Below are 19,745 nucleotides of genomic sequence, written 5' to 3'. Positions count from 1 at the left end.
TTGATTGATTTTTATAAGATAAATTTAATGCTAGCTAGCAACTTACCTTAGCTTACTGCATTCGCGTAACAGGCAGGCTCCTCATGGAGTGCAATGTAATCAGGTGTTAGAGCATTGGACTAGTTAACTGTAAGGWTGCAAGATTGGATCCCCCGAGCTGACAAGGTTAAAAATCTGGCAGAACGTTCCTAGGCCGTCATTGAAAATAAGAATGTGTTCTTAACTGACTTGCCTAGTTAAATAAAGATTAAATAAAGGCGTAAAAAAAWATATATATATATATCGGCAAATCGGCGCTCAAAAATACCGATTTCCGATTGTTATGAAAACTTGAAATCGGCCCTAATTTATCGGCCATTCCGATTAATCGGTCGACCTCTAGTATGTACCCATTTATATTTTTATAGGAATGTCCTAAGTTAACATTGTTTTGGAAGTGTCATTCTTCCTAGGGGTGTATATGAACAGATTTTTTATAATATTTGTTGCTAAAATTATGTCAGCTCCACTTTAAACCTAAACCAAATATGTTATGAATGTCATAAAAACAGAATTACTGTATTTGGAAATTGTGCAATATTGTGGGAATGTTCTGTGGAAACTGAATATCACAAGAATATTCTTGCAACATCCCAGACAACTATAACTTAATTAAATATTCTGGGAACCTTTAAATAACTTAGACCAGGTGTTTTTGTCAATATTCTTACAACACTATAGGAATGTCCTGTGCAACCTAACCTAATGAATGTCAACACAACTGAGCATATCTTGTGTTTTGGGAACCTCTCTTGTAATGAACCCACACTGTTCCCACAACCTAATTAAATGTCACGACTTCCGCCGAAGTCGGCTCCTCTCCTTGTTCGGGCTGRGTTCGGCGATCGACGTCACCTGGCTTTCTAGCCTTCGCCGCTCCATTTTTCATATGTCCATTTGTCTTGTCTTGTTCCATACACACCTGGTTTTCATTTCCCCAATCAATCTACTTGTATTTAACCCTCTGTTTCCCATCATGTCTCTGTGTGTAATTGTTTCATGTTATGTGGTGTTGGATTTATGCGCTTGACTTTTATTTATGTTCCGTGTTTTAAGCGCGTTTGATCATTGTAGTGCTCTCGTTTTGGAACGGAAAATAAATGTGCGCCTGTTAACTATACTCTGCTCTCCTGCACCTGACTTCGCCTCCAGTACACGCCWTAACAAATGTTCTGGGAACCTTTTAAAGAACTCAATGGCTTTTCTGGAAACATTCTAGCAACATCAAAGGAATGTTTTGTTCACCCTGATACAAAAACCATCTGAATATCAGCACAACTGGACAGGTGTGGTGTTTTGGAAACCCATAATGTTCTCACCAGACTGTTCCCACAACCTAATGAAACATTCTGGGAACCTTTTAAAGAACAGACAAAATGTGTGTGGGATGGGATGTTTGTGACAGCTGTCTTTGCAGTCCTCCATTGATTCTCTAAGCTGGTGTTCCTTTTATCTTATTCACGTCTGTGTATATATTTAATTTCTTTCCATAGTGTAGCGCAATCATTTCTGCACTGTCACTCATTGTTGCATCTCTCTGCAGGTTTCAGTTTCAATTGTTTGCTTGTTATTCAATATGAGTCTCATGTAGGGAGTCAGCCTGGAGCCAAAAGCCATCTAAAAAGACAAGAGCTGGTGGCATAAAAGGACATGATAAAGGACTGCAGCAATGGTGCTGTATACACATGGCCTATATAGAACATTTTTGATGTATGTATATCATCTGCTAGCAACTCAGCTGCCTTCATTCAAGTAGACATGGCTGTTCAGTGGAGAAAGAAAACAATGCTAACCAAACAGTACCTTTTTAAAGGGGCAATCTGCAGTTGCTACATCAATTTATGGACTTAAATTATTGGTAGGTACCCATAGATTTTTGAAGAATATAAGTTATACATGCCTCATGAGCTAAGTTTAACTGTCGTAGCCCATCAGAACACAAAATATAAGCTTGTTTTACTTCAATGTTTGTAAACAAAGTAAATGTAAACAAACACTGTATAGCCTCAAAACATGTATTTTTTTTAAACAATCATTTTTATATCATTAATGGTCAATGCATCCAGCCCCATCCCTCAGCTTATTACCGAAATAGTGGCTACGAGAACGCTTTGTTGTTTCAAATTCAGATTGCCCCTTTAGGGGAGACGGACCCAAAAAAGAATCAGAATTGGAATGACTTGTGTAATGCTGATTTGAATTAATATTCTTATGCTAGTTTGTCTGATTATATTGTGCTGATTTGATTAGCTTACTGTGTACGTTATGTTGTTTCTATTTAAATCACAACTCCTGATTAATTTGTCATTGTAAAAGCCAGGGAKATTTTTCCTCCAATGCCAAAGATACCAGAAGCTGACAAAGTATATTTTATTACTTTCAAGATACACATCTTTCTCTTTAGGAGACACAAAGGCAATACAAGACTCCACAGTTCTGTTATCTCCTTTTACCACAGTACATTTTCCCATGTACCTTTTTAATCTCGTCATAATTTACCCTGCATTGTATTTCATACAAACTATACAACACATTCCTATTCATGAGCATGACCTTGGACTGTTCTCAATTGAGGTAGTTCATGTCACAGCCTGCATTAAGCAGTGAGAAAAACAGGTGTTTCTCCTGGGGTGTTTTAGGGAGATGCAGAATGCACCAGAAGTGAATGATCCTCTCTGATCCTCTGGCTCTCTAGTGAAGATCAGCTGATGGCAGCTGGGGCTCTCTGTTCTGGCAGCCTGCTCTCTTGCTACAGAGAGGATCAAATAAAGACTGGCCGTCCAGTTGGGACTGTCTTACACAGCCGTATCATTGCTGAAGCACTTTGTGTTGACAAACAGTGATAACACACATTGACTTTTACGAGCATCATGCTGGAACTAGAGCCAGGCCTCATCGTGGATCAGAGCCAGAGCTCAATACAATCCACTTCTTAGGCCTAAACTCAGGCTCTTAACGTGAATTGTAATGCTTTAAATCTGCCCTCGTGTTCTGCTGGCTTTGGTGCAAAAAAAAGTTAACTTGTTACAGAGTTCATTGACTGAGATTTGGTGCTTTATGATTCCCAAAAGAGATCTGCCATAGCCACTATCAGTAGAGCCAGACTGCACCAGACTATAGCTACATGAGCTCTGTCAATTGTGTGATGCGCCCTAGTGACACTCCCAACTGTTGTGACACTAATTCACCCAGTGTAAGAAGGATACAGACATAATGTCACTTAATGTGGACCAAGTCGTTTAGGGTTTCTAAGCCCTTTCATAAAATAGGTCTGAAATATGGCCATACCACGTATAACCAAATACTTAAAGCTKATATATATATGAGTGGACTGAAAAAACAGACAGTATATCTGAACAACCCTGCACAAGGAGACCAGCTGTCCTCTTTGACCTTGGGGCTGTTCCTGTCGGCAAATTCTATCAAGCTAATGAGATATGTCACATACAATCAACATAGAAKCCCCCTAAAACCAACCTATTCCACAACAGTGAGCTAAAGACAATGCCCAAGTGTGACAGCGCTTTATTTTTAAAGATCCCAGATCCTTGCTAATAGTTGCTACAGGGCCTGCAGCTCGTCCTTGCTTCAAAGGACAATGCCACACAAAATGTAGGTGTTGGCTGCATGATTCAGAACCTTCAGCGGTAGTGTGTGGAGAAAGAGAGCCAGGAAGGACTTCTTGTTGAAAAGACTGCGGAGAAGGAGAGGAGAGAGGCTTTCTGTTCTCTGTGTGTGTTTAACATAAACACTGCTATCACCATGTAGGCTGCTTTGGGGCTGTGGTTGAGTGACATCACTGGGGCGTCTGGCCTGGCTGCATGTCACCACCCTGAAGGAGCTGACGTGTTGGGAGGATGACCAAAAGCACTCTCTGACGGATGAAACGAACACACCGGACAGCCTGACACAAGGACGACGTGCTACTAGTGTGGGTGTCCTGACAGGACTGAACAGTGGGGACTGAATTTATTTGTGCCTCTCTCTTACTGCTGGAATGCATAGTCCTACACATCTATTGGAAACACCTTGACTTAGAAAAATACAAGGCCCCATGTCATGCTCAATCTGAGAAAGACTGATTGTGTACAGGATTGCACTTGTTAGTCCAGATGTCCTATTCATGTGACAAAACACACACACGCATTCAAAATTTGACAACATGCCAATTGTTTTATCCAGACATATTGTACATTAATTCCCTTAGGCCTCAAGAGTTACCAAGATCAATTACTTTGCATTTTCTTTTGAAATATGGTGCTTTTGTTCAGAATCAATGTAAATTAATGCTGCTGCATCAGACAATAAATTAGATAGTCACGTCACTCATTCCTCAATATTCTAGCCACACCTTTAGGCAGGAGGCAAACAATGCACTCACATTGATGGATGTATGCCACACAATAGAGAGACAGTAGTCTAGACTGACAAGCATAGAATACCCAAACAATGGGAGCAGACCAGGGGCTTAAGGCGGCACAATATCTTTGCCTGTAATGGAATTACACTGAGACTCTTTGGACAATGACTATTTTGAACAATTTACACAGTAAATACAAATCTAAAAAACATTTACTGGAAAAAATGTGCACAACCAAAGTTTGGTAACAGAATTATGGTCAAATCTCCCTCAGTTTGTATCTGGACAGTTCTTAATGTAAATGTGTTTTTGTAAAACGTTCTGTGGAAATAGTTAAAAGTAGTCCTTGTGCGTAAAGTGCATGGTTTGTTAAAGTTTTGAATCAAAGTTTTTTTGTTTGGTATACATTTTAAAGTGAAAATCTGAGTCTGAGCGTAATRCCGTTACCATGGAATTMCCCATACGCACTGGAGAGGACAACAACACGTAGCCTTTGATTCCKACATACTCTTCTGTCCAACTGCCCACACTGAGGTCCGTGCCGTGCCTAGTGGTCACTGCCCTCCCCCGCGGGACAACARCACAGGCTCCTGATCGAGCATGCTGCTCCTGCGCCCCATTTGTATCAGATCACATTGTCATTTTCTACAAACAAGCAATGTCTTGTCACAGTTTATGGAGTATGGCTATCATCTGGATACCTGCTACTCCCCTTGATATCGTAATCTAAGCATTACAGAGCCTAACCACAGGAGAACATATGTCCTACAGCTGCTAAATACTTTCAATCCCCTCCTACTTAAAAAGATTCTTAACTGCACTTCCCCTTCTGCATTACCCCAGAGTTAATACCACATATTCKCAATTCTTAACTGCAGAGAATAACCAGTTTAGTTATGATGTAATGAATAATAGATTAACCCTTTGACGCGTACGGTCAGATGTTTGTGATCATTGTTGAATGGTCCCGGCGGCGTGCCGTCGCAAATACGTGATTGGAACAGTAGCAACAGAACGTATGATGCAACAAACATGTGTAAACAGCATTCTTGTCTGAAAAGCATCTAAACAATGTTTTCTACTGATGAGAAATAAAAGTCTTCACAACTTTAGTCCTCAGTTTGATCTTTTAATGTAAAAGATAAATGCAAACTTCATCATCCAAACATCACATGGAACACATCCACAGCCAAACTTATTCCATAAACAAGTCTAAATAGCAGGTTGCGCTGACAAAAAATGAAACATAATTTAGCGACCTCACAGCTAGACTTGTTTACAACGCATCACATCTCTGGTGAGCACAAGGGAGAAATGTAATATTGTTTAGAAAAGAGATATGTGCCAGCTATGCTTAACGGCAGCTAAATTCTTTATGATGGCAGCCATGTTTGTTTATATTTGACAAGCGAAAATGCCCTAATCCCAGAATGCCATTCACTATAAGAGGCAAATAAACAAAGTCAAAGTCAATATGGCTGCGCCCATTGCATTACAAATATGAACTGAGTTTGGCTCCTTTCTAGCATATTACAAATCTTCGATYTACTTGTTACAGTGCATACAAGAACCGGAGCACATGACTTGACAAGTAGTTTACCGTTTTTGACAAATCACAAAGCAAATAAAATGTTATCACCTCACAGATCATCACCCCAAATACAAGTATACTGCTTAGTCTAACTGTCATGCCCTGATCTGTTTCACCTGTCCTTGTGCTTGGCTCCACCCCCCTCCAGGTGTCYCCCATCTTCCCCATTATCCCCTGTGTATTTATACTTGTGTTTCTSTTGCTAGTTCGTCTTGATTGTTCAAGTCTACCAGCGGTTTGTCTCAGCTCCTGGTTGTCCCTAGTATCTATTTTTTTTTTTGTGTCCTCTGTTTTTTTCCCTTTAACCTTTGCCTGTCCTGATTTTGTACCCGCCCGCCTGACCACTGCCTGTCTCTGATCCTGCCTGTCGTCTTGTACTTTTGCTCCACCTCTGGATTACCAACCMCTGCCTGACCTGAGCCTGCCTGCKGTCCTGTACCTTGGCCTCTGCTCTGGATTATTGACCCCTGCCTGCCTTGACCTATCGTTTGCCTGCCCCGGTGGTTACAATAAACGGTGTTACTTCAGTCTGGAGGTAGTTGTGGCGGAGGTGAGAGGTTTTTGAGGCTCCGGTGTCCAGGAGAGAGGCTGCCCGGAGGTTACTCCAGCTTCGGCAGGACTCCCTCAGTCTGCCACACTGTGGTGGAGTTCCGTAKGCTGTTAACGGAGGGTACCTGGAACCCGGAAGCGCTGTTCGTCACGTTCCTGCACGGGTTATCGARGGGGGTAAAGGACGAGCTTGCAGCCCGGAAACTACCGACGGGTCTCAACTCACTCATCACCTTAACCATCTAGATCAATGGATGGTTATGGGAACGTAGGAGGGAGAAGAGGTCTGATTGCGGTTCCAATCGCTCACTCAAGAATCCCACCTTGCATCTGATGAACTACAGAAGACCCAGAGAGAATCCGAGATTACCCGAGTAAATCCAAGAGCCTCCGAAGACTGCCGAGTTGCCTCTTCTCGAGCCGATGCAGGGCTAGGCTGCCTCCAGGAGGTCGGGAGGCCAATATGAGTCTCATGAATGTTACCCTGGCGTCCGAGKTGGGCATCCCCAATCAACCCCTCTCCATTCCCCTGGGTGTTAGAGCGCTAGACGGGCGCTCTATAGGCCGGGTCACCCACCAGACCATCCCCGTCAACCTACAAGTGTTGGGGAACCACAGTGAGACGATCCAATTCCTGCTGGTTGAGTCTCTGCAGGTTCCTGTGGTATTGGGAATCTCTTGGCTCCAGCGACACAATCCCTCCATTGACTGGGCTACTGGTGTCATCGTGGGCTGGAGCCTGTCCTGCCACACTCATTGCCTGAAGTTAGCTCTGCCTGCCTGGYGCTTGGAAATTTGCCCCGGTTCTCTTCGCCTGCTCCGCAAAGTACCAGGATCTCCGGGAGGGGATCAGCAAGGCCCGGGCCACTTAGCTTCCACAGCCCTGACCGGTATCCAAGAAGGTCAAACCTGAGGTGCTGGTATGCCGCTATAGTGCCGCGGCTACTACCCCAGAAGCCGAGACCCCCCCCCCCGCGCTCCAAGATCATTAGCCCCTCTGCTGTTTTTCCTCTGTTGCCCTGTACTCTCTATTTTTCCTACCTATTTTGTGTCTAGAGTTAAAACCATGTCTGACTGCCCCTTGTCTCCTGTTTCCAGGCCCACTCTTCTCCCCCATCTCATCGATGGCTGACCAGCTTACATGGTGAGACGCCTCCTGAAGGTTCGACCTCGGGGCAGGGGATTCCAGTACCTGGTTGACTGGGAGGGTTATGGCCCGGGGGAGAGGTGCTGGGTCTCCGCTAGGAACATCCTGGACCCAGGCATCTGAGTTCCAGCGCCGGCACCCCGCTCAACCAGCCCATTATCCCTTGTGCATTTATACCTGTGTGTTCTGTATGTTGCCAGTTTGTCTTTTTTGTTCAAGCCTACCAGCGTTTTGTCTCAGCTCCTGTTTTTCTCTAGTCTCTCTTTTCCTCATCCTTCGTTTTTTTTTTTTACCTCTGCCTGTACCTGTCCGTCTGACCACTGCCTGTCTCTGAGCCTGCCTGCTGTCCTGTACCTTGTCCTCTGCTCTGGATTATTGACCCCCTGCCTGCTTTGACCTGTCGCTTGCCTGCCCCAGTGGTTACAATAAACATTGTTACTTCAGTCTGCACTTGGGTCTTACCTTGATTCCTGATACTAACCGTGGTGCGAAAATGGGCATAAAACCATTTTAGGGGGATTTGTTGGGTTTTCAAGTCAATGGGGGGGGTAGGAATGGAGAAGGGTAGCATGGGGGGAAATTATGCAGGAAATATTACTATGATGGGGGATTTATCGATAAATGGGGTTCAAACACAGGAAGTTTATACACTAAATAAAATTTAAACCCTTGGAAAGGAGGGTCTGAGCTGGCAACCCTGAGCTACCAGTTACAATCTGATGCTSTGTTTAAAACAACTGGGAACTCGGAAATCGCAGACAACTGGGAATTAGCGCCGACTGGGAAACCTATCATCCAACCCGGAATTCCAACCTCTTCTTGAGCTCTGGCTTTCRGACCTGAAGATCACTGACGTCATGATTTTTCCAAGTTCCCAGTTGTCTTGACAGCACCATAAGTTAGTCGAATGAACTATCCCTTRACCTTGTTTTTTTTCTAACATCTTTTGTCTGACAGACCCTAAAGTGAACCAGAATGCATTGTATGATGTCAACAAACATGGCACCACACATAGCTGGACAATAGCTTAGCATAAGCTCATAATCAGTACATCCTTCAAAGTATTTTACACACGTGTCTATTACAATCTATGCAAGAATCGGAATGCATGATTTGTCACCAGAACTTGAAGAAATTTGAATAAAACACAATACATTATTCCCCATACATACATACATACATACGGTATGCAACAGTAGAAAGGACAACACGATATACAGAAAATAAGGAACTTACTTTGATAGTTATGCACACATTATTTGTTAGGAAAACAATGAAGGCAATGCGGCCGCCAGCCAGAAAATGTGCCTGGGGGAAAAAGTTAGTTCAAGGCCTGTTCTGACTAGATGAACACTGTCTTCATACTTCATTGGGGAAACGCTTGGGCACTCGTCAAAGAGAAGTTTGTCTGCCTCAAACATAAATTGTCCGCAACAGTGAAATGGCCTACATATGTGAAGTAATGAGGCGGAACACACCTCAATTCAAACTGTTGTAAGAAAATCTAATTTGTTAGAAAATAATTTGAAATTGACAAGTTGAAASAGCCTATAGATAACTAGCAAGTAGCGTACCTTGGTTTGAGGGCAGTGTGGGTTAACTGTCTTGTTGCATAACAATCACATTTTGGAACAGTGAGTGCATTCTGACATCACGTGCATTAAAAAAACTCARGCTGGGGCGACCGTTAGAGATGTTTGGAACTCGCGCATGAAAAGGTTAAATGGGTTCATTGAGGCAGGGGCCCGCTAAACAATTCACATAACAAGCACAAGCTCCTTGGAGACACCAACGTCACTTAGGTAACAATTTCTTGCTATATCAAAGTAATCACACAGGATTAGTTCTGTATTACACATGGACCTTTAACATGATCGTCTTTCCAGCTATGACTTTTCACCACTGTCATGAGGGGAAACYGGTGTGTACTGTAAATATGCTGTTCACCTCTTCCACCAAACACACATACTGTAGGTTACAGCTCAGTTATCCCTATAGCCGAAAGTATTGGCTTCAACATAGTGATAGCACTAAACCATGTACAGTACCAGTCAAAAGTTTGGACACACCTACTCTTAATGTTTTTTCTTTATTTTTACTATTTTCTATACTGTAGAATAATAGTGAAGACATCAACACTTTGAAATAACACATATGGAATCATGTAGTAACCAAAAAAGTGTTAAACAAATCAAAATATATTTTATATGTGAGATTCTTCAAAGTAGCCACCCTGTGCCTTGATGACAGCTTTGCAAGGTGCCTTGCAAAAGTATTCACCCCCCTTGGTGTTTTTCATATTTTGTTGCATTAAAACCTGTAATTTAAACATAGTTTTACTTGGATTTCATGTAATGGACATACACAAAATAGTCCAAATTTGTGAAGTGAAATGAAAAAAATTACTTGTTTAAAAAAATTCCTAAAAAAATAAAACGGAAAAGTGGTGTGTGCATATGTATTCACCCCCTTTGCTATTAAGCTCCTAAATATGATCTAGTGCAACTAATTACCTTCGGCAGTCACATAATTAGTTAAATAAAGTCCACCTGTGTGCAATCTAAGTGTCACATGATCTGTCACATAATCTCAGTATATATACACCTGTTCTGAAAGGCCCCAGAGTCTGCAACACCACTAAGCAAGGGGCACCACCAAGCAAGCGGCACTATGTAGACCAAGGAGCTCTCCAAACAGGTCAGGATAAGTTTGTGGAGYAGTACAGATCAGGGTTGGGTTATAAAYAAATATCAGAAACTTTGAACATCCCACGGAGCACCATTAAATCCATTATTAAAAAATMGAAAGAATATGGCACCACAACAAACCTGCCAAGAGAGGGCCGCCCACCAAATCTCACGGACCAGGCAAGGAGGGCATTAATCAGAGAGGCAACAAAGAGACCAAACATATCCCTGAAGAAGCTGCAAAGCTCCACAGTGGAGATTGGAATATCTGTCCATAGGACCACTTTAAACCGTACACTCCACAGAGGTGGGCTTTACGGAAGAGTGGCCAGAAAAAAAATAAGCAAACATGTTTGGTGTTCGCCAAAAGGCATGTGGGAGACTCCCCAAACATATGGAAGAATGTACTCTGGACAGATGAGACTAAAATTGCATTTGGCCATCAAGGAAAACGCTATGTCTGGCGCCACCCCAACACCTCTCATCACCCCGAGAACAACATCTCTACAGTGAAGCATGGTGGTGGCAGCATCAAGCTGTGGGGATGTTTTTCATCGGCAGGGACTGGAAAACRGGTCAGAATTGAAGGAATGATGGATGGCGCTAAATACAGGGAAATTATTGAGGGAAACCTGTTTGTCTTCCAGAGATTTGAGACTGGGACAGAGGTTCACCTTTCAGCAGGACAATGACCTTAAGTGTAATGCTAAAGCAACACTCGGGTGGTTTAAGGGGAAACATTTAAATGTCTTGGAATGGCCTAGGCAAAGCCCAGARCTCAATCCAATTGAGAATCTGTGGAATCTGTGATTGCTGTACACAAGCGGAACCCATCCAACTTGAAAGAGTTGAAGCAGTTTTGCCTTGAAGAATGGGCAAAACTCCCAGTGGCTAGATYTGCCAAGCTTATAGAGACATACCCCAAGAGACTTGCAGCTGTAATTGCTGCAAAAGGTGGCTCTACAAAGTATTGACTTTGCGGGGGTGAATAGTTATGCACACTCAAGTTTTCAGTTTTCTTATTTCTTGTTTGTTTCACATAAAAAATATTTTGCATCTTCAAAGTGGTAGGCATGTTCTGTAAATCAAATGATACAACCCCCCCCCCCCATAAAAAAAACATTTTAATTCCAGTTTGTAAGGCAACAAAATAGMAAAAATACTAAGGGGGTGAATACTTTCGCAAGCCACGGTACYTACACTTTCAGTCATGAAATAGTGAACCAAAAGGTTAACTAAATGTTTTATTCGTTTTATGGATGATTTTTGTAGAAGCGAGAGGTCACCAGGAAGTGACATTTCAAAGACCTCTCACACTTTCCTTCTGTGGCTGTGCAGACAAAATGGAAAAAACGTCATGATGTTTCTGTCGCTTAATTTGTCATGTTGTTAAAGGTTCGTAATGTGCAAAAGTACAATGTAAGTCTTAAAATAGTAAGATAGATACCATTGTTAACTAAATGTTTTATGAGTTTTGTGATGATTTTGTAATGTTTATTGACCAAGTTGGAAKACATGTTGACATTTCCAGGGGCTTAGCTAGCTTCCAGCTACTTACACAGGGTGGTAAAGATAGCTAGCATTTTCCCCTTATTCACTAATGTAGCTTCCAGCTAGCTACATTAGTGAATAAGGGGAAAATGCTAGCTATCTTTACCACCCTGTGTAAGTATGTTTMACTCACTAAATTTGTTATTGCGAGCTACGAGTCTGAAATGGGGAATTGAATTTCAATGCAGTGAATATTTGTTGAAAGTCAAACTGAAAAATGTCAATAGTAGGATTCTTCGGCGATCTCCTCAGCAAATGTTTTATGTGCTACATCTGGAAAATTGATATAAAATGTTTATATTTCCTTTACAATTCTGTGTTGTGTCCCTGTTCTTTTTAAATTCTTCATAAATCCTTTATGAATGGGAAAATATAAATTAAATTACATTGACTGCATAGAATTCATATATAGATGTTTAATGTTGGTGTTATAGAGCAGTGGCAAACTGTACAATTGATTAATATTAAGTGCTTAGCTATAAATGCTTTATAAATGGGAACATAGATTTTACTTTACGTTGACTGCATATATACTGAACAAAAATATAAACGCAACATGCAAGAATTTCWAAGATTTTACTGAGTTACAGTTCATATAAGGAAATCAGTCAATTMAAATTAATGAATTATGATTGGGAATACAGATATGCATCTGTTGGTCACAGATACCTTAAAAAAAGAAACCTGTCAGTATCTGGTGTGACCACCATTTGCCTCATGCAGCGTTACACATCTCCTTCACAAAGAGTTGATCAGGCTGTTGATTAAGACCTGTGGAATGTTGTRCCACTCTTCAATGGCTGTGCAAAGTTGCTGAATATTGGCGGGAACTGGAACATGCTGTCAAACACGTTGATCCAGAGCATCCCAAACATGCTCAATGGGTCACATGTCTGGTGAGTATGCAGGCCATGGAATAACTGGGACATTTTAAGCTTCCAGGAATCGTGTACAGATCCTTGTGACATGGMGCCATGCATTATCATGCTGAAACATGATGTGAAGGCGGTGGATGAATGACACGACAATGGGCTTTGGGATCTCATTACAGTATCTCTGTGCATTCAAATCGCCATRGATAAAATGCAATTGTGTTCGTTGTCCGTAGCTCATGCCTGCCCATACCATAACCCCAACGCCACCATGGGGCACTCTATTCACAACATTGAAATCAGCAAACCGGTCACCAGAAACAGACGCCTCACAGGTCATCAACTGGCAGCTTCATTAAATAGTACCRGCAAAACACCAGTCTCAACGTCAACAGTGAAGAGGTGACTCTGTGACGGTGGCCTTCTAGGCAGAGTTGCAAWGAAAAAGCCATATCTCAGACTGGCCAATAAAAATAAAATATTAAGATTGGGCAAAAGAACACAGACACTGGACAGAGGAACTCTGCCTAGAAGGCCAGCATCACGGAGTCGCCTCTTCACTGTTGACGTTGAGACTGGTGTTTTGCGGGTACTACTATGCCAGTTGAGGACTTGTGAGGTGTCTGTTTCTCAAACTAGACACTCTAATGTACTTGTCCTCTTGCTCAGTTGTGCACCGGGGCCTTCCGCTCCTCTTTCTATTCTGATTAGAGCCAGTTTGCGCTGTTCTGTGAAGGGAGTAGTACACAGCATGGTACAAGATCTTCAGTTTCTTGGCAATTTCTCGCATGGAATAGCCTTCATTTCTCAGAACAAGAATAGACTGATGAGTTTCAGAAGAAAGTTCTTTGTTTTCTGGCCATTTTGAGCCTGTAATCGAACCCAAAAATGCTGATGCTCCAGATACCCAACTAGTCTAAGAAGGCAAGTTTTATTGCTTCTTTAATCTAATCAGAACAACACTTTTCAGCTGTACTAACATGCTTGCAAAAGGGTTTTCTAATGATCAATTAGCCTTTTAAAATMATAAACTTAGATTCGCTAACACAACGTGCCATTGGAACACAGGAGTGATGTTTGCTGAMAATGAGCCTCTGTACGCCTATGTAGATATTCCATTAAAAATCTGCCGTTTCCAGCTACAATAGTCATTTACAACATTKACGATGTCTATACTGTATTTCTGATCAATTTTAGGTTATTTTAATGGACAAAAATGTTGCTTTTCTTTCAAAAACAAGGACATTTRTAAGTGACCCCAAACTTTTGAATGGTAGTGTGTATATATAAATAAATAATACAGTATATACACTGAGTATAGCAAACATTAAGAACACCTTCCTAATATTTAGTTGCCTAAATGTTTTGGTTTCATTTTGTTAAGACAGTCCAGGATGGTACTTCTACATAGCAGATTGTGGAAACAATCCTTTTTTCATTTTTCTTTGTAAAATACTACAGAAAGATACCTAAAATACATTTTATGGACWTTTTTTTTTAAAGAAAATGTTATCTAGAATATAAGTTCGACAACATATCAACAATTCCCTATGTATTCGTCTGGAGAATGCGTCTAAGGATAACAACACAAAATGTGGTGAATACAGATGCTTCAGAGGCTTAGAAAAATTAGTTGGTGTGTGGAAAATGGCAGTTAAACACAAGTACACAACCAAACCCCAAACACCTATTTAGAACCAATCGCCATCTCTTCGAAGTAAGTTACTACATATATTCCAGTTTGTAACATTTTATATGAAATGGCCTTTTAAAAGTAATTACAATTCATGACAATTTGATGACGGTAGTATGATATGAATTTTTTTAAACACTCATTTTAATACACCGAAAGACCCAAATCTCAAAATGTCATTTTAGCCTCTGATGCCTGGTCTTAAGATGAGATCTAATAGATCCAATAGAATGTTCGGGCATTGTTTTTTGATAAACAAATTTTCAATGAGCATGTGAACGTTCCAACTTGTCTCAACAATCCTTTATCAAAAATCTGCCTGTGAACATTCAATTGCATAGACTCCCATACAACAAGACATATATAGGTATGAAAAACATAGATAGCTACATTTTTAGAGAGGTTATCATATATCAATTTGATCAAGGGCTTGTGGGGAACAATTTAATACCATCAAATCTTTGCCACCCCAAAGTGGACAAACTTCTAGTCTGACCCATGGACTACTTTGGAAACTTCTTCACTCAAGGAGGATTAGCTTCTAGTACACTGTATAATTCAACAAAAAAATACTCCAGCACTGATAAATCACACAGATAGCGGTTTGGGATGACTGGTAAATCATATTCCATTTAACTTTGTCCATCTTTATCTGTTTGTGCCTCCAAAATGAATGACAATTCCAGACACGATGGATTAGTGAACTAGTATATCTAGTCATTGAAATTGGTTTTCTCAACCTTTTCACTGGAAAACCAGTCTTTTGAATAAACYGCACTTGGTTTTACTGGACTAGAATACACTGTAACCATCACCACTTATTTTGTCTATGCCCCAACATTGCCCTTGGGGCATATGACTTCAACCTATACACTTGTGGTGGTTAGCTTTAGGTGGTCAGACAGTAAATATCAAGTAATTATAGGAATGTTTGAATACCTTATAGGTCTTTAAGACCAGGCTGAAATGCCATTTTTGCATCGAACTATCAATTTTGAGATTTGTTGGTATTTTGGTCCGTTCATATTAGTATTTTCAAAAAAGAAACATAATAATGTCACATTTCGAATTTTAACCACTTTAAAYTGTACATAGATCAATAATTTCAAAGCTCGCTACATTGAATTACATATAATTTAAAAGCCCATTTCATACAGCATGTTACAAACTAGACTATATTTACCTATTTACTTTGAAGAGACAGTGATTTCATCTAAATCGGTGTTTGGCATTTGGTAGTCTTATTTCAGTGTATTTGTCTTTAACTGCAATTTCCCGAAAGTCAGACGGCAATTTATTTTTCTCAGCTTCAGAAGAATCTGCATTCACCACATTTCACATTTTGTGTGGTTATGCTTAGCTATATTATCCAGACCTGCCCAGAGGGAATTGTTAATATGTTGTAAATATTTTGTTCTAGATAACATTTTCTTTGGAAAAATGCGCCAAAAATGCATTTTACATAAATGTTATGTCTTACGTACATTTTATGTCTTTAGTATTTTACAGATAAAAATATGATAAAAATATGAAAAGTATTTATCCACAATCTGCTCTGGACAAGTCCTGGAGTGTATAACAAAATGTAACCAAAATATTTATGCCGACTTCATTCAAGTTTCCAGAAAAAAAAACATGTTGCAAATATGCGCATTTCTAGTTAGATATTGGCAAATTCTACTTCCCCAGAATCAGATGAACCCATGGATACCATTTTGATGACTCATGATACCATTTTGATGACTGCATCCAATATGAAGGTAGATCTAGTTTAGTGTGCCAATGCTAACTAGCGTTAGCGCAATGACAGCATGATAGCAGTTAACATAGAGTCCCAGTTATTGTGGTGAAGCTAGTTAGCAATTGCGCTAACGTTTGTTAGCAACTTCCTTCAAACTGCACGCAGAGACATAAKATTTMTATCCACAAGTTCATCTGACTCTGGGGAATTGCCAAAATCCTGAAATATCCCTTTAAGACATGTAGCTATATGGGACACCTTAGGTCGTGTGTGGCACAAGAGACTGTCAAGAGTCCACWAACTCAATTTACCATCAGTGTCCGAGCTCTCTACAAGGTGAGTGATACTGTGCTGCCTTGGAAAAGCAGGCAGCTGTGTCTGCACTTCCTGAGACCCTGTCTGTAGATGASTTTGAACGTGTTTGTGATGCATGCAGACACATTAGCCTGAATAACCTCAATGCATTCCGCATTAATCCTTCACCATGGTAGGKATCAAGTGGTTTCTCTGAGTTATTGGTAGCCTAGTTAATGGTTCTAATAGAATAATTGGATGTTATTATTATTCTACTATACAGTTATTATTGTAACTGTTATTGTGGCTCTCCATGTCTTGCCATTCCTCTCACTCACCCTGGGCAATTCAATTATGTTTTTTTTATGATGATGGTTGCTAGATTATGGCAACATAGCCATCTGTCTAAAGTAAATCTGACAGTATCATAATGATGACAAAAGGGTTTCCTACTAATGGTTTGCTTTCTTTAAAAATATCCTTGCATTCCCAAGACACTATAGTGTACTTAAGACAAAATCATTATTGGCCCCCATTGAGAATGCCTGGGGCAGCACAGTCAGAATGGGAGTCATTCGGGCTGAGGACGTCCATAACAATAGAGTGACGCGACCGTGAAATCCATCAATAGGTTGTCTCCTATCTTATACAGCCAAGTATCAGTATGACGTTGATCATGACTAAGATCAATTGTGCTACCTGAAGAAAAGATGTCATTTACAGTGCATAACCTACATAGTCTACGTCTTTTTAAACGCACAATACATCATCTAGATAGTCCAGTCTATTWAAATGTATAGTACAGAATCAAGATAGTCCAGTCTATTTAAATGTATAATACATACACGTAACCTAGATAGCCAGTTTATTTACATGTGCAGTACATAATCTAGATAGACATTGACTATTTAAATCAACTGATAAAAACACAGCTTCTCCTTCCTAAAGCAAATCCAGATGTCCTGAACAGCTCACACTAATGTCTAGAATCAGGAAGCATTGATAGGAACAATACGGAATCACTGATCTCTTATAACAAGAGCCCTGAACACAAAGCCACTGTCTAGTAGTCCAATGCCTTTTATGTAGACAGGGCTGAGGTTAACATTCTTGGAAGTTTGAGGAAACTTAGGAAGACAGCCTGAAATGTTTTTATTATAGGATACTCAATTGAGTAGGTTGTGTATTTTTCAGATAATTTGCTTCTCGTATTTTGTAAATTAGTGTTCCCTGATAGTGCTGTTGCACATCATTTCCCCCTGATACAGCTCAACTCCCCCTGTTGGTTGACACATTTCATGACTGAAATGATTAATATTAATAAAAGAACATCTCTCAGTAGTTTCTGGCACCCTTAATGCTCATTATTCTCCAACTGTTGGGCAGCTTCCTTAGACAAAATGAAAGACAAAAAAAGTAGTTGCATGATGCCAACATATGGTGCATTAAAATGTTTTAATCTGTCAGAACACTGCAGATTTATGGAGGCATGTGTGCCTAGGTAGGATCCTTTCCTACCTCCAAAATCAAAATGTTAGAATTTAGAAGGGGTGAATGACATTATCTTTGACATTTGTTAAAGCAACAGATGTTAATGCAATCCAGACAGCATTTGAACACCTCGAACACTAACTGCCATCAAAGTGGGAACACTGCAATTACATGTACTCTTCATTCGGGGGATAAAAGCTCAAACTTACATGCATATGTCATAGCAAAGCTACTTGCGGTGTCGACCATGTCCACTTGTGGTACCAGTCTGGGGATATCCTGGTGATGGGAGAGTGCAAAATGAAAAACCTCATTTTCATGGGAGCCCTTTGGGAACAATCCCCCTGTTTGCAAGACAAAGACAATCATTGAAGACAAGGTTGAAAGTAGGTTCACATCAACTGTCATCATACAACGAACATTTGAATGTAATTACAGAATTTGACGTATCATGCAACTTTGGAAATACGCAGCAGTTTAGATATCAAACTAACAGGATGCAGTGGTGATATAATAAGCATTCCGTGTTGATAATACWCACCTATATTGATATTACTTGGGAAACTTGACCCATAGCAAAACCCAACACAAAAACTGACAAAGACCAAGGTAAAGCTTCGCTGCATATTTCCTTTTGCATTGGCGACGAACAAAGAGACAAATTCCAAAAGGTCTGCTTCTGTTCCTCACAAGGCTCTGTCAGTTCACTGACTCACAATGCATCCATAGTTGTAATAGACAAACTGAATTTGCAGAATGTATTGCAGCCTGGTCTCATAGCAGCGTCAGAATCGCGCTCTCCCTATGCACTCTCTTTCGCTGACTCTGCTGTGCACGCAGACCTAAGAAGAATAACCATGCCAATAAACGAACCGACTGAGAGCCCTACCTACATTAGATATAGTCTGCGGAGCTTCAATTATTATATCAGTATGAAATGGGAGGGAACGATGGTTTTATCATTCTAGCACAGTATTCACACACTCTGAAAATGACGCTTAAATAAATTGGCACAGCACTGGGAATGCCCAAATCCCTTGCCCAGACTGTACCACTTTTGTAACTGTTAAAGTAGTGCAGTTGCCAAGACGTTTATGGCATAATGATTGTGCATGCAGCTCTTTACCTGTCTATTTTTGGTAATAAAGTGTAACCTAAATGGATTAGTTAATAACGATATTTATGTACACAAGTATAGTAAAAATATTGACACTTTATTAGGTTATTGCAGATAATAAAATGTATAGCCCAATRAACTGCTCTGTCACATAGTAGCATATAGGACAAAGTGTTTAAATTCTGCTGCTGGAGCAGAAATAAGAAAACAAGACGTCGGATTTGTCTTCACTGGCAACCGAGATCAACTCTGCGCGCACTATTCAAGGACATCGGAAAAGAATGGGCGCCGTAGAAAGCTGCGTGATTGCCTGATTGGCCTGATAATAACCTCATTACAGCCTTGTTTGAACCCACGACMGTTCTCTTGTCTGGAGCCTTGTGACTTTGGATCGTGGGAGAGACACCGACAGAGAATATCTTTTTTAGAGTGTTTGTTCTTTTTTGGACAGCATAATATTTCTTTTTCTGTTTAGATTAGCGGATTTGGCGCCATACTGTAGGTTTTTGCAAACGGAAGAAACAATTGATCCTGTCTATTCGAACACTTGAAAGGCTTAAAACATTTTTTTTATATATATAATTTAGTAGACGCTCTTATCCCGAGCAATTTA

General features: G+C 40.5%; 1 protein-coding gene across 4 annotated transcripts in view; it reads right to left on the bottom strand.

Moving 5' to 3' along the window:
* The window catches only part of LOC111981755 (glutamate receptor 1), an 84,582-nt gene extending 65,675 nt beyond the window's left edge, over window positions 1-18,907 (bottom strand). For all 4 annotated transcript variants that reach the window (XM_024013166.1, XM_024013167.1, XM_024013169.2 and 1 more), the window contains exons 1-2: window positions 18,557-18,907; window positions 18,225-18,359 (exon numbers count right to left, since the gene is read on the bottom strand). In XM_024013166.1, the coding sequence (XP_023868934.1) occupies window positions 18,225-18,359; window positions 18,557-18,641 (220 nt within the window). In that variant the 5' untranslated portion in view covers window positions 18,642-18,907. The remainder of the gene's footprint in view (window positions 1-18,224; window positions 18,360-18,556) is intronic.
* Window positions 18,908-19,745: the final 838 nt, after the last annotated feature.

This window comes from Salvelinus sp. IW2-2015, linkage group LG20 (assembly GCF_002910315.2).
Source record: "Salvelinus sp. IW2-2015 linkage group LG20, ASM291031v2, whole genome shotgun sequence".
Taxonomy (NCBI): Eukaryota; Metazoa; Chordata; class Actinopteri; order Salmoniformes; family Salmonidae; genus Salvelinus; species Salvelinus sp. IW2-2015.
Note: the sequence above shows the minus strand (reverse complement) of the source record. Positions and strands in the feature narration are given on the sequence as shown.